The 12,827-nt window shown below is 36.6% G+C and overlaps 1 protein-coding gene across 3 annotated transcripts in view; it reads right to left on the bottom strand.

The window, feature by feature from the left end:
* LOC137290940 (voltage-gated purine nucleotide uniporter SLC17A9-like) overlaps positions 1 to 12,827 on the bottom strand; it is a 39,431-nt gene that overhangs the window by 23,808 nt on the left and 2,796 nt on the right. For all 3 annotated transcript variants that reach the window (XM_067822156.1, XM_067822158.1, XM_067822157.1), the window contains exons 3-5: positions 10,488 to 10,707; positions 1,897 to 1,996; positions 27 to 100 (exon numbers count right to left, since the gene is read on the bottom strand). In XM_067822156.1, coding sequence (XP_067678257.1) covers positions 27 to 100; positions 1,897 to 1,996; positions 10,488 to 10,707 — 394 coding nt within the window. The remainder of the gene's footprint in view (positions 1 to 26; positions 101 to 1,896; positions 1,997 to 10,487; positions 10,708 to 12,827) is intronic.

Genomic DNA, 12,827 nt, shown 5'->3' with positions numbered 1-12,827 from the left:
ATGCAAGAAACATATTGATAACTTACCAATGAAATAGAATGGCATTTGCCAGCCATATCGGTCTAAGAGGATAGACCCCACACTGCCTGTAAATAGAGTGCTACAACACAAGTGAATGAGTGAGTGAGTGAGTTTGAACCCTGCTGATGCAGATTTACATACAATTACTATGGCACAACTCATCGTGTACACAACAAAAAATACACACTGACAGCATACAGTGATTTATAATATATTATATCACACACACACAAAGACTCTCTTCAAAGGAACTTCATAATTAGTTATGGAGATTGCCAAAGACTTCTCTTTACTTTTAGCAGTATGAGCGATACTATCAATACTATTTGTCAAACAAGTTTTTAATATTTAATAAAACATCAGAAAAATTTTAAGCTTGTAACCTAAGGAATGTTCAAAACACAAAAAGCCAACCCCCAAAGCAAGGAGTTTCCTACTGATTATGAATCATGATTACAGACATGGTTATATGGATTGGGTTTTGCAGAAATTGTCTGTGGTCAGTATGTGCAAGATAGATATATACAAGTTAGTTTGCAAATATAGCTTAGATGTATGGGGTATCATTTATGCATGATCATTTATACATGTACATGAATCCTGCCATGAAATGTACACATTCCACCAGCTGTTCACAGTTTTAATAGCACTAAACAAATAGGTACAATGTAAACAAAATTATTTCTCTCCTAACTATGCCCTCCTGCGACATACAGATTTATTTATGGAGGCTGCGATTAAAAAGATTGCTGTTTTCATTTCTTTCATTACATGTTACTTTTTAATTAAACTGTGCTGAAAAAATTATATGCACCTCTGCATTCTGATGAACCACTTAACATCATAAGCAACAATAGCAGTCAACCACCAAATCAAAAACCAACATGCTTGTTGGTTTTCTGGGAAAAAAAATGAACTCTGTCAACTATCTACAGAAACAGACTTCAGACGCTCTGTCAAGAGTAAAATAACATTTGTTTGGAAATGTTAACTCTACATTTCCATGCAGCAGTTATGTCAATATTATTAGCTGGAGAAACAGTTAAGAAACATTTCTGAAGTATGAAATCTGTTTGTCAACTAGCTGATAGAAAGAGGAAGTCACATAGATGGAGAAAGCAGTGAACTAAATCCAGGTCTTTGCTGGAGGATATACAGTATTGGAACTTACACCACAGAAATATGAGTCAGCTGATCCTGGAGTTTTTTCATGACTGATTAACTACAGCAATGTGAAAGAATTGAGTAGTCCAGTTCAGTCTAGTCTGTTTGGCTCAAAAGAGGACTGATGAATTGTAATATATAGCTCGAAAACTAAAGAATGTGTAATTCTCAAAGAAACAAAAACATCAGACCTACTATGTCAGGTTGTGGCAACATTTACGCCCTAAAAATAAAAAAAGTTCTTTAACAAAGTATTTTTAAAATCTTGACACAGTTCGCTATTTGTTACGAGGGTGGAGTGCAAAGAAAGAGACAGCCAGGCGTGTGAGAAAGGATGGAGATGGCACAGCATAGGTTACTTTAATGAATTAATATTTTGGTCAGCACTTGTGCACATGCTCCTCAAACATCTCTCCTCCCTTGAAACAAGTAGTGACCTGTGTCAATATTTTAACGATAGTTTGTTAAACAACTTTTTACTATTTATAGGGCATCATTTCTGTAAAAACCTCACAGAGGTGGTCTGATGTTTTGATTATGATCAGCGTTTTATTGAGCATTATATGCTTATTAGTTATCGAGTTCAACTGTAATTCATTTGTCTGTTTTTGAGTCAAAAGGACTATAGTATATTTCATTCATATTTCACTGATAATGAAGTCTTTTAATTATTTTCTCCACCTATGGAACATGAGAAGAAAAGACCCTTACCCAAAATGGGATCCCGCAGCTATAAAGCTATATGTGAGAGATCGTTCCTGCTCCACAACCTTCCTTGATATTAAACTTGTCATTCCTGGATAATGGAACCCTGTCACAAAAATTGGTCATAAGAGACAGGGATAGACGGAGTCGTGCAAAGGCAACTAGCTCATTTCGGACAATAGTTCATGTCGAAAAGCCAAATTTGGCTTGAAACAACTATTCCTTGGTCTCTGCCATGTTTGTGGTTGGTTGAGTTTAGATTGAATAGCCTCCGCAAATTAATGTCAAGGCTTAGATTTCAGTTACAGATTTTGTACCTATGATTGACATTCAGGCAAACAGTGGTAAGGACAATATCTATCACATTTATCAATCTTCTTACAAGTTCATTTTGCCAATATGACAGTATTATTATGGTGTCAGGGTATTCTTGTGGCATTGGCTTCTGAGCCATGAATTTGCAATCAGTTGTTTTTCCAACCGTTATAATGCAATGTACTAAATCCATTTACATACATACATACATACATAGATAGATATATATATCCATTTACGATGATATTATTATGTAGACTCACAAGTGTAAATGTAGCAACTTACTTCTGTCAACTGTTAACTAAACTAGACTCTGCAAAATATTCCATACTGTTTATAGGTACTGCTTATACATAAAATGATGTATTATAAAACCAAATTGTAACTTTGAAAGGATTCATGTCACAGGTTCCACATATGATAAAACTGTGAAAATGGGCAATAAAACTTTACATCAAAATGCAGCTTTTCACATATATGATATTTGTACATGCTTCTCCCGATGATCCTTGTTCAATTCATCTGCATAAGGTTTGCAGTCAGTTCCCCCAAGTTAATGGAGAAGTCAACTTCAATGTAACCACCTAACAATAAGTGAGTGCTTTAAGTGAGTCTTTTGATAGGTAGTATATTACAACACATGTCTTCATCATATTGATCAGACTTTTGCTTTTATGCAGGACTGCACATTAAATGAAACACTGAGAACAAATGGGGTTGGTCTAAGTTAACGCTTATCACATAATAAACGTGCATTTGTTTCACTGTTTCAACTACTCCACTTACCCCCATGTAATACAAACCATTAACAGTGATTTGATGATTGCTTGTTAAACATCTTTTAGCCTATGTTGAATAAAATTCTGCGATCTAAATTTTTAATTGGCAAGGCAGAATTATGAGGATTCTCAATCTTAATTTGACTGTATTTGACTTACTTTTTAATTTAAAGTAAAAATCATAAGTATGTTTTCACTGCAACCCAATTAATATTACTTCCCAATTAAAACACATGATGACAGCCATGATATGCTGGATGATTTATTGCTACCTGCACTGGGAGCAACCTGTTACTAAAGGCAGTATGAACCTGCCATTATCAACATACACTAGTACAGGTTGTAAATACCTTAACCACACCCTGAACTACCATACCCTGTGCATACATATACAAGCCTGTGCGGTGTAGGTCAAGACATGCAATGTTGTCCCTACTTAGAAATTTGAAATGGTGACACCACCATCCATAATGATGTAAAGGTTGAATCAAGGTCAAACTTTTTAATATCCCAGTGGAACAGGTGCATTAGGAACTTTTACTTATTCACTTCAGGTATGCTAAATGTCAAGATATTGCTGATTAATGCTCTTTAGTGTCTTCCTAAACATAGTTGCTATGACAGCCATTTCTGACAGCTAATCAACATCCTATGAGTATTATCTAAAGACACCATAGCTAAGTCCATCAGTGTTCACATTCTGAGGTCATGTGTGATGCTGAATGAGAACACATATTTATTGGCTACATTATACTATATCAAACATTCAAAAATAGCAGTGAATCTCCAAAAATGAAACTCTTTTAACGTCACAGTTGTCACGGTCATAGGATCCAAATAATGTAAGCTGTACTCATGGATACTATAGTCATTCCTACAAGGTTTCTGTTAGTATAGAAACCTTGTAGTTATGGAGATGCTGAAAACAAACAATTCACGACATAAGCAGAGATTAAGCTCCCTATACTTTCATGTCATGTGAATTGAAAGGTTTGTTTCTTTGTGCGAACCTAATAATGCAGACTGTATATACTGGTAATGGTCACACCAGCAGCTGCTGCCAAGTAATATCTACATTGCAATTAATATTTTATTACCATCACTTACAACAGCTGTTGATTCCTGCTCATGTTTTAGTCTCATTTGGGAGATAAGCTCACATTCCACAGCAATACACAACACAACCAGAGACTAATTATTCATGGTATATGTGGTATGTGTGATATCAAACATGGGTTTCAAATTCTGGGGTTTTGTCAACTGACATGAAAATCATCTATAACAAAGCCTATTATTTTTCATAAAACATGTTCTGTTTCAAGTATCAAATTACGTTTGTTCTCAGCACAAAAAAGAACCACTGCTGTAAACAGGAATTGCAATACCTTGTTAACTTGTTCAGTTGCTTGAGGTATGTAAGCTGATTAAAAAACATGTTACAGAGCACCTGATTTTTCTCTATATAATATTTGTGACCTTCATGCACATGCAGAGTTGTCATCAGCTCAATATTACAATACATGTCCCTGGGCAGCTTTATACTTCTTTCTCAATGTTCCTTGGAACCAGAATTAAGATCATATTAATCTCAGTTGAGGGGACTGTACCAAGTTTCAGGGTGTACTCCTTTCAGTAACCCTCCTAATGCACAAGTTGATGAAGTCTGGTTTTCTGATTACAGTAAATTTTCTGTGTATGAAATAAGGCAAAAACCTAGCCAGACATCAGGGTTGGTGACTTCAAACTGTTACAAGTCCAAGATTGAGTTAACCAGACCAAGCAATCCAAAGAATATTACTGGAATATGTTTTCCAAAATTTTGACCAGATCATCAGTCTGGCTAGCTGTAAAGTTAGACCATCTGTTAGCAATCTAGTCTGTCTTGGGCAGTCGGACGGTCCTCATTTCATACAACAAAATTATGCTGAAATACACATGTCTTTATCAGACATCAAGTATGCACCGTCTATCTGATCAGCTTGGCCAGCTTGTTGATAAACAGTTGTCATTTGTAAACATCAGTGCAAAAGACCATCTCCAAGAAATTCATGGCCTGACTTGTTGTGGAGAGAGAACATCGAGCTATTGTCATTAAATTCAGCCTGTCTGCTGACAGACTTTATAAATCTACCAAGAATACAGATTTGGACAGGGTACTAATCAGATAATGTACAAATCATCTGTGAACTCTCCACACGATACCAAGCACCCCTTCAAAATCAATCCTTAAATCACCACTTTAAACTCTTTATATTCACCCCTGCTTAGATAATGATCCAAAGAACAATGTTACTTGTCAATGATGACATTTTCTTACTAATGAGGTGCATGAAACTTAGGAGTTACTGGTTAAGTCATTTTGTCTTATGATCCATCACAAAGGACTGTTACGATAAGCTCTGTAGATGTGGCATTAATACATAATTAATTCCAACTGCTGTTCAAATTTTGGAACACATTTTCAGCTTTGTAGTGATTTGAAGATTGATGTTGATGTTGTCTACAATGGCAGGCCAGGGAAAGAGCGTGCTTGTGGTGAAGGCCAGGTTCTAGTCTACTAGCGGATATAACAACCCTCGTACTCACCCCCCATATGTACCAGCGACCACGAGAGAGCAGTATCCTGACCGCTCTTTCTTTTCAACATACTGACAGGTCATACTGGTAGTAGCCGGCATGTGTACACCTTACAACAGGTCAATACACCACAGGTCACAGCATCAGTACAAGAATTGAAGTGCAACAGTGAGTGAATAAGTGAATTTAGTTTTACGCTGCGCTCAGCAATATTCCAGCTATATGGCGGCGGTCTGTAAATAACTGAGTCTGGGGAACACATGACGTGTCAACAAAGTCAGCCAGTTCACCACTTCATCCCGTTTGTTGCCTCTTTTGACAAGCATGGGATACTCAATGTCAAGTCTTACCAGGATCTTTAAGTGTGGAAATGCAACAGAGGCAACATGCTGATATCAACACAACTTCTTGTAATCATGGTAATCTTGTGTTATGACCAATGATTTTGGCTGGAACATTTGGGTGTATATACATGGGGCATTTCCTGTGCAAAGCGAACATGCATAGCTTTGGGGCAGATAGTCTGGTTGTCAAACATATAAGGATGAATATCTATTAATATGAGCGCTTAGGTTGGTATTTTAACTATTTTGTGCTAGCATGTGAAGGAATATACTTACTAAAGTTACAACACAAAGAAAACACTATCTAAAAGCGTAATAACTTAATGTATGAAATATGCCAAAGTAGGATTAAAAGAGCTGGTGGAACAAAGGACAACTGATACCCTGGTAAATAAATCCAAAAGAACTGGATTTCTTCACTGACACAAGCATAAAACTTATATACTACAGAATTACTATCAACCTATTGAGGCTCATTCGTTCTTTAAGACATCTGTCAAGAGAACTTGAGCTAACCTGAGTTCTCAGAATCTGTATCTAGACCATTCTCTTCCCACAGAGGTTACTTGTCATATCTTCCTGCGAACCTCTGTTCTAATATGGCCATGTTTCGCGGTTCTCATAAAATACCCTAGCGGCAAAAAATGGCAGCAGATTTATCTCCCTTTTTCCTTTCCAATCAGAACACGTGTTACATCGACCTAGATTCAACAAATGCAAGCAATGTGGAGAAACAAATATGAGATCACGGCGTTCTGTCTAGAAGAAGCATTTGAGGATCGCGCTCGGGAAGAGGTTCTAGTTTTCACGATGCATCCGGAAATTACCGAGATCTTGCGAACGATCACTTTTGAAACAAGGTCGCTGATTGCACTACTAAATCTGATTGCCTCCAATCACGAGTCTTGAATACTCGCACCAAGAAAGGGTCGCATTAGAACAGAGGTTACATAGAAAGATATGACAAGTAACCACTGTGGGAAGAGAATGTATCTAGACCTGCTTGAAGAAGAAAATATATTTTACTCTTACTATGATCACAGTGTTGTCAGTTTCATTCAGTTCAGTTCTGTAACAGAATCCAAGAATGTTAGCTGTCAATTCAGCAAGAACTATCATAACTGGATTTTCACTAGCCTTCAATACAATTACGTACTAGGGACGGGATGGGTAACATGGGTACCCAGGACGAATGAGTAATAAGATGGACCCAGGTACCAGTACCAATACCCGGACCTGTATTGATCATGAGACTAATGGATTCAACAACGTAAGAAGTTATTCTTTCATGATTAAAAGGTTATATTGTCTTTGAAGATTTAGATAAAATTATGCAGTCACCTGTTTTGAACATAAGAAATGGTTAAGATGCTGAAAAACTCCAAATTGTAGCTGAAGAATATATTGCATTTTTGACAAATTTGATGTCACTGTCAGGCATTAACGTAACTGGTATCCAGTTAGAGTAGGATAATAGGGGGTGGGGTACCCGGGTAGAAAATTTGGACCTGTTCTAGCCCTCTTAAGTAGACTCGATTTAGAAGACCAGCATTAATTCCAAAGGATGTCTGATGTTGAAAATGACAGTTTTTTTTGTAAAACTGAAAAGGTCAGGAAGTTCCTAATCCTAAAGCCCTCTTAAGTAGACTCGATATAGAAGACTAGCATTAATTCCAAAGGATGCCTGATGTTGAAAATGAAGGTCAGGAAGTCACTAATCCTCATACATTTTCACACCTATGATTAAAAGACATATTCTAATTTTGACAGCCCAACAGTAAGTGATGGCTATCTCCAACCATGACGTCCACAGTTGATTTGCTTTACAGATTCCACATAGTTTGCATAAAAAGAAGTCTTGTAACTCAAGACCCTCATAATATGTAAACCCCATCCAACAGACCACTATTCATGTGAATATTTACACAGTGACATCATCAGATAAATACAAATTGTTAACATGGACAATCATTGACCTAGAAGATTTTGTAATACATTGTTTTGTCAGTAGCAAGAGAACAAAACCTCACTAAAACCCTTCAAGTATATAGTCGTACCATACATTCCTAGAAAATGGTGACAGTAACCTATGTTTTATAGGGACGAAATTTACAAAGTAATTGTGGACATAGGGAACAATTCTTTTAGTCCTGGCCACTTGCATGTATTAGCTGAAATCTTTTCCATGAACTGAAATGAAATCACCTAAACGTCAAGCGAAAGCTTGAAAATTCACAGTTAATCAACGAATAATCATGGTGAAGCTGCTTTTTTATCATGTGAATGAACAGGTAAGACCAAATGTTACATTGAAGATTTTGTACAAGTATTTGTACTTGTGCCTCTCTATGTTACTCTGTGTGTGTGCGTGTGTGTGCATGTGTGGGTGGATAGTTGGGTGCGTGGGTCTACAGTTTCTTGTAATGTCAGTCTTATAATGCTAGTGCATTGAGATAGCAAGCTGCAGCTTAAGATGGATTCCTTCCAAAGACCCAGCATACTAACTTCAAGCTGGCCAGTCCTTGTATTATCACGTCAATTCCTCACATCAGGCAAGGTAACAACAAGTAACATGTTCTGGTGTGAAGCACCTGTTGAGTGAACCCGAAATCTTCCTAAGACAGAAGCTTTATCACGTTTATTCACTAAATCATGCAGGCAGTTGTGTCTAATATACTGCTGATTTCATTTGAATTTATAATGGGTTACAAAATATGTTTTGGGTGAAATTTGATTTTCCTGCCAAGAAACAAGATATAATTGGTATTAATGTGTTTATTTTCTTCAAAACAGTTAAATTTTAAAAACTTTCTCTCTTCACAAAACAAGTTATTAACTGTACCGAACATTTAATAACATGATACTTTATTGGACATGATTGACATACATGTAATATGTATTCAACACACAGTGTTTACGGATTCATTTCCAGATTGATAGTGCATGACATCAAACCGCTGCTCTCTAGCAACATATTTATATTGTGATGCAAATGAGATGTGACAGAATGCTTGATCACCATGGATGACAATGATTTTCCATGACTGCGTTACAATCTCAACATGTCAGCAGCTGTCCCTCTTTCAATCAGATCTGAACGGGAATATCACAACCTGATTCAGTATTCTTGATGGTTCAAGAAAAACATGAACGTTCTATAACCAACATAAAAAATGGGACTTACGTATGATTCTGTGTGAGTCAAATTAGGAAAAATTTTATTTAGTTCACAACTGGTATTTTTGTAAAGTCCTTGTTTTCCTATACCGTGTATCCCTGATGTATTTTGATACTGCTTTCAATGTGATTATGTTAATGAAACATTTAAACCTAATCCACTATATTGATCCTGTTACTAATGAAATACAATTCACTTTGCAAAAAACCTTATCATCATCTAAAAATACATACTTTGCAACTGCATTTGCTTGATGTTAGGGACTAAAATTGGCCTCTGTCTTTGTGTTGATAAATCCCTGAATAACTAAGGTAAGTAAGATTTAACACTTTGAAATAGTTAGAAATTATAGTGCAAGTGAACTTTCAGCCTTTGCAGTAATGGTGGCTGAAAAAAAGACAATTTGTGATGGCATTATGTAACATATCACATTGTGACGTGTAGTATTATTGATTTATGTACTGGTACATACACCAATTTGCATGGGAAAGATTATACAACAATAGTGTGAGTATCTATCTGTCTCACTAGAGGTGAACAATGTAGTATCCTTATTAGTAGGATAAATGTATAGATGAATACATAACTTCCACATTGACACAAAATAAAACAAAATACTTCATATCATATAACATAGGACATGTGATGATGCCTCATATGTTAGTTCAATACTTCAGCTATATTCCAGTCTGTGAGTAATCAAGGGAGAAGCAAACAATACATGGCTGACATAATAAGAATTACACAATGGCACATCAGCCTAGTCAAAGAGAGTAACCATCCAATCCATTTAGTCACCTGTTACAACAATTATAGTAGCTTCTCATGATGCACTTAGGGCTGCAATGAATACACTATGTGGTGAATATGATATGGCACGAACATTGTGTAACGAATACGAATAACTATTCATGAATATAACATTGTAGTTAAGTGATTGATGCACAATATGGAACTCCTATGTTGACAGTTAATTTGTCGTAGTAATAACTAGTGATCTGACATGACACTCAAATTTGGTATGTAACAGACTAGTAGTTATAGTCCACAGTACCATGTGCAGCCCTTGCAAACTGACATGACTTGCACTACTGCAAAGCTAGTAACATATTCCATTCTTGCATGTCTCGCTTCAATAAGGGTTCAAAAGAAACTTGCTCAGACAAAGAATTATAAATGTTCATTCATGTTCCGTTCTGGTGACCATGAATAACAAATTGTATTCACGAAGAAGTACAGTTCGAATCACCGAATATGTGACTATGCACTGAATAATATGCATTGTGCCCTCTTATGATATGCATTGTGACCTTTTATGACAGCAAGATTACTTCTCATAACAAGGCATCAGACTCCATATTAAACACTGTTAAACAAACTAAAAATAACCCCATGTGATCTCACCTTGACAAACTCCCAACAGGACTCGGGACAGCACAACAATGTAGAGAGCCATGTGTTTGTCTGTGGACAGATATGCTACTTGTGGCGTCCAGAATGTGATCAGGGACCACAGACACGCTGCTATGGGAAGGACAATGTCTCCACCGATACGGTCACTCAGATATCCACCCAGAAACTGTGTCATGGTGTACCCCCAGAAAAAGGCAGACAAGACAGTTCCCTGAAAGAAAATTACCAAGTCACCGTATATATAACCATCAACACATTTTGGCGAACTTCCCTAATGAAAACCAATATTCTGGTTAATCATTCCAGAACATGACAACATCGTGATTATCATCAATATACATGGACAACAGAAAAGCAATATTTACTGTGCTGTGGTGAGTCCCTAAGTGTGCCATGATCCTAAGATTCTGGACGAAAATCCCACAACCAGCTAACCACTAAACAGTTCACCAATCAAACACCCCTTCAAATGAAAGCTATGCCAACTGCCTTTCCAGAAATCTAAAATACCAACCATGCTAACAGTAATTAATACATACCAATACATTGCATGAGTGGATGCAGAGTTTTAGAGAAGGGGTATTCCACGTAAATCACAAAGTACAAAGGTTTGGGGAAAGCACTCCACCGGGTATAAAATTTCAGGGGTGGGGGTGGGGGTTGGGGTGGGATGAGTACTTCCCTCTGGATCTACCCCTGCATCCAATAACTTTCTCATGACTAGTGAACACATAATACACCATGTTTCTTTCACCCATTACAAATAGTCACTATGTGAAATTGTACAATAAGAAGACCTAGGGATTAAAAACTATTTTCAAAAGCCACTTGCCACAAGGCAAGTGACTTCAAGAAAGTAACTTGTCCTGACTAATTTTCCACTTGCCCTGATTTTATGACACAATGAGTGATGTTGATGTGGACTGGACTATTTATCAAAGAGTGATAATTTCACTCTCTACCAGCTCTACGTTATTATTATTGCGAACTTTAATAGCTTCATTATGAGCAAATATGAAATGAAATCCAAGATTATTTGTGTTTGAAACCATAAGTGGAAATAATCTAGTAGTCCAAGACAAGTAAGATACCATTATTTGATTGCCCGAAATGAAAACTGACTTGTCCCGGGTGCTGGGCAATGGGATTTTTTACCTGCATTTTCTCCTTCTCTGGAAACATCTTGATCATTAAAATTGGTTGAATATTTATTACCTGTCGCATTAGGTCACAGCCTTTGTGAAATGTGCTCCTAGTCATAACTTTACCTTGATAAAAAGCTGAAGTTGCATTTCTTTTGCCGTTCTTTATAAACGAATTGTGTTATTTCATATTGCGGTATGCAGAATGTGTAGTGAATCAATGGATCCCAAGAATCTGGTCATCAATAATTTGTCAACAGCATCCAGATCAATATCAAGTTGTATTCAATGAATGGTTTGACCATGCACAATAACCATGTGTATCAAAGGTACTAGATTGCCATGGTTACCAGGTCTTTCTGTACCATATATCTACCAATGAACCATGAGCCAAACTGAAAGGACTGGTTAAACCAGGGAGCCTATATAGAGAGGGAGAAGAAACTCTTCGAAAACCCGCTGAACGTATGCCTCGCCTCGTCACATGACCAGTGTAGACAATACAGCTGCAGCTTAGCATTTAAGATTGAGCCCCTTTTATTTTCAACAGCTGATGACATTCACTGAGTGTTGTGAAAACTGAAAACCTATCTGTAGAAGATAAGTAAAGTTTAGTAAACTACTTTGTCATTTCAGTTTAAGTCAAATATTTGTTATTAGTGTCAGTATTGGGACAGTAGATTTGTAGTTATGTTTCAAGTCGGTATGTTATAGCTCAGTGGCTTCCATTCTTGATTCACTGTGAAGATAGACTAAATTAAGTCGATAAAAACTTCTTCCACACATCAGTTTAAATTTTAGAAGGGAAACATAAATTTAGGTGAAAGGTATTTGCAAGTAATAGTGATAGTTTTATGACTTAGAAAAAATAGCTACAGTGTATTTGAGGTGTGTGAAAAATATGACATATCGCCGATCTGTTTTGATCCGCCATTAAAATACTACACAGCGTTGTTTGAGTGTTTCTAGTTATTGCTTCAAAAACATCTCTCACATACACATTTCATTCTTATGAGGGAAATATACTATCAGGTGAAATGTGTTTGCAAGTAATAGTGATAGTTTCATCATCTAAAAAAACATGTTAGGGTGTATTTGAGGTGTGTGAAAAATGTGACATCGCGCTGATCTGTCCTGATCCGCAACTGAAATACTACACTGCATTGTTCTAGTTATTATTCTAAAACTT

The sequence above is a fragment of the Haliotis asinina genome, chromosome 7, assembly GCF_037392515.1.
Source record: "Haliotis asinina isolate JCU_RB_2024 chromosome 7, JCU_Hal_asi_v2, whole genome shotgun sequence".
Taxonomy (NCBI): domain Eukaryota; kingdom Metazoa; phylum Mollusca; class Gastropoda; order Lepetellida; family Haliotidae; genus Haliotis; species Haliotis asinina.
This window is presented reverse-complemented; position numbering and strand designations above follow the sequence as displayed.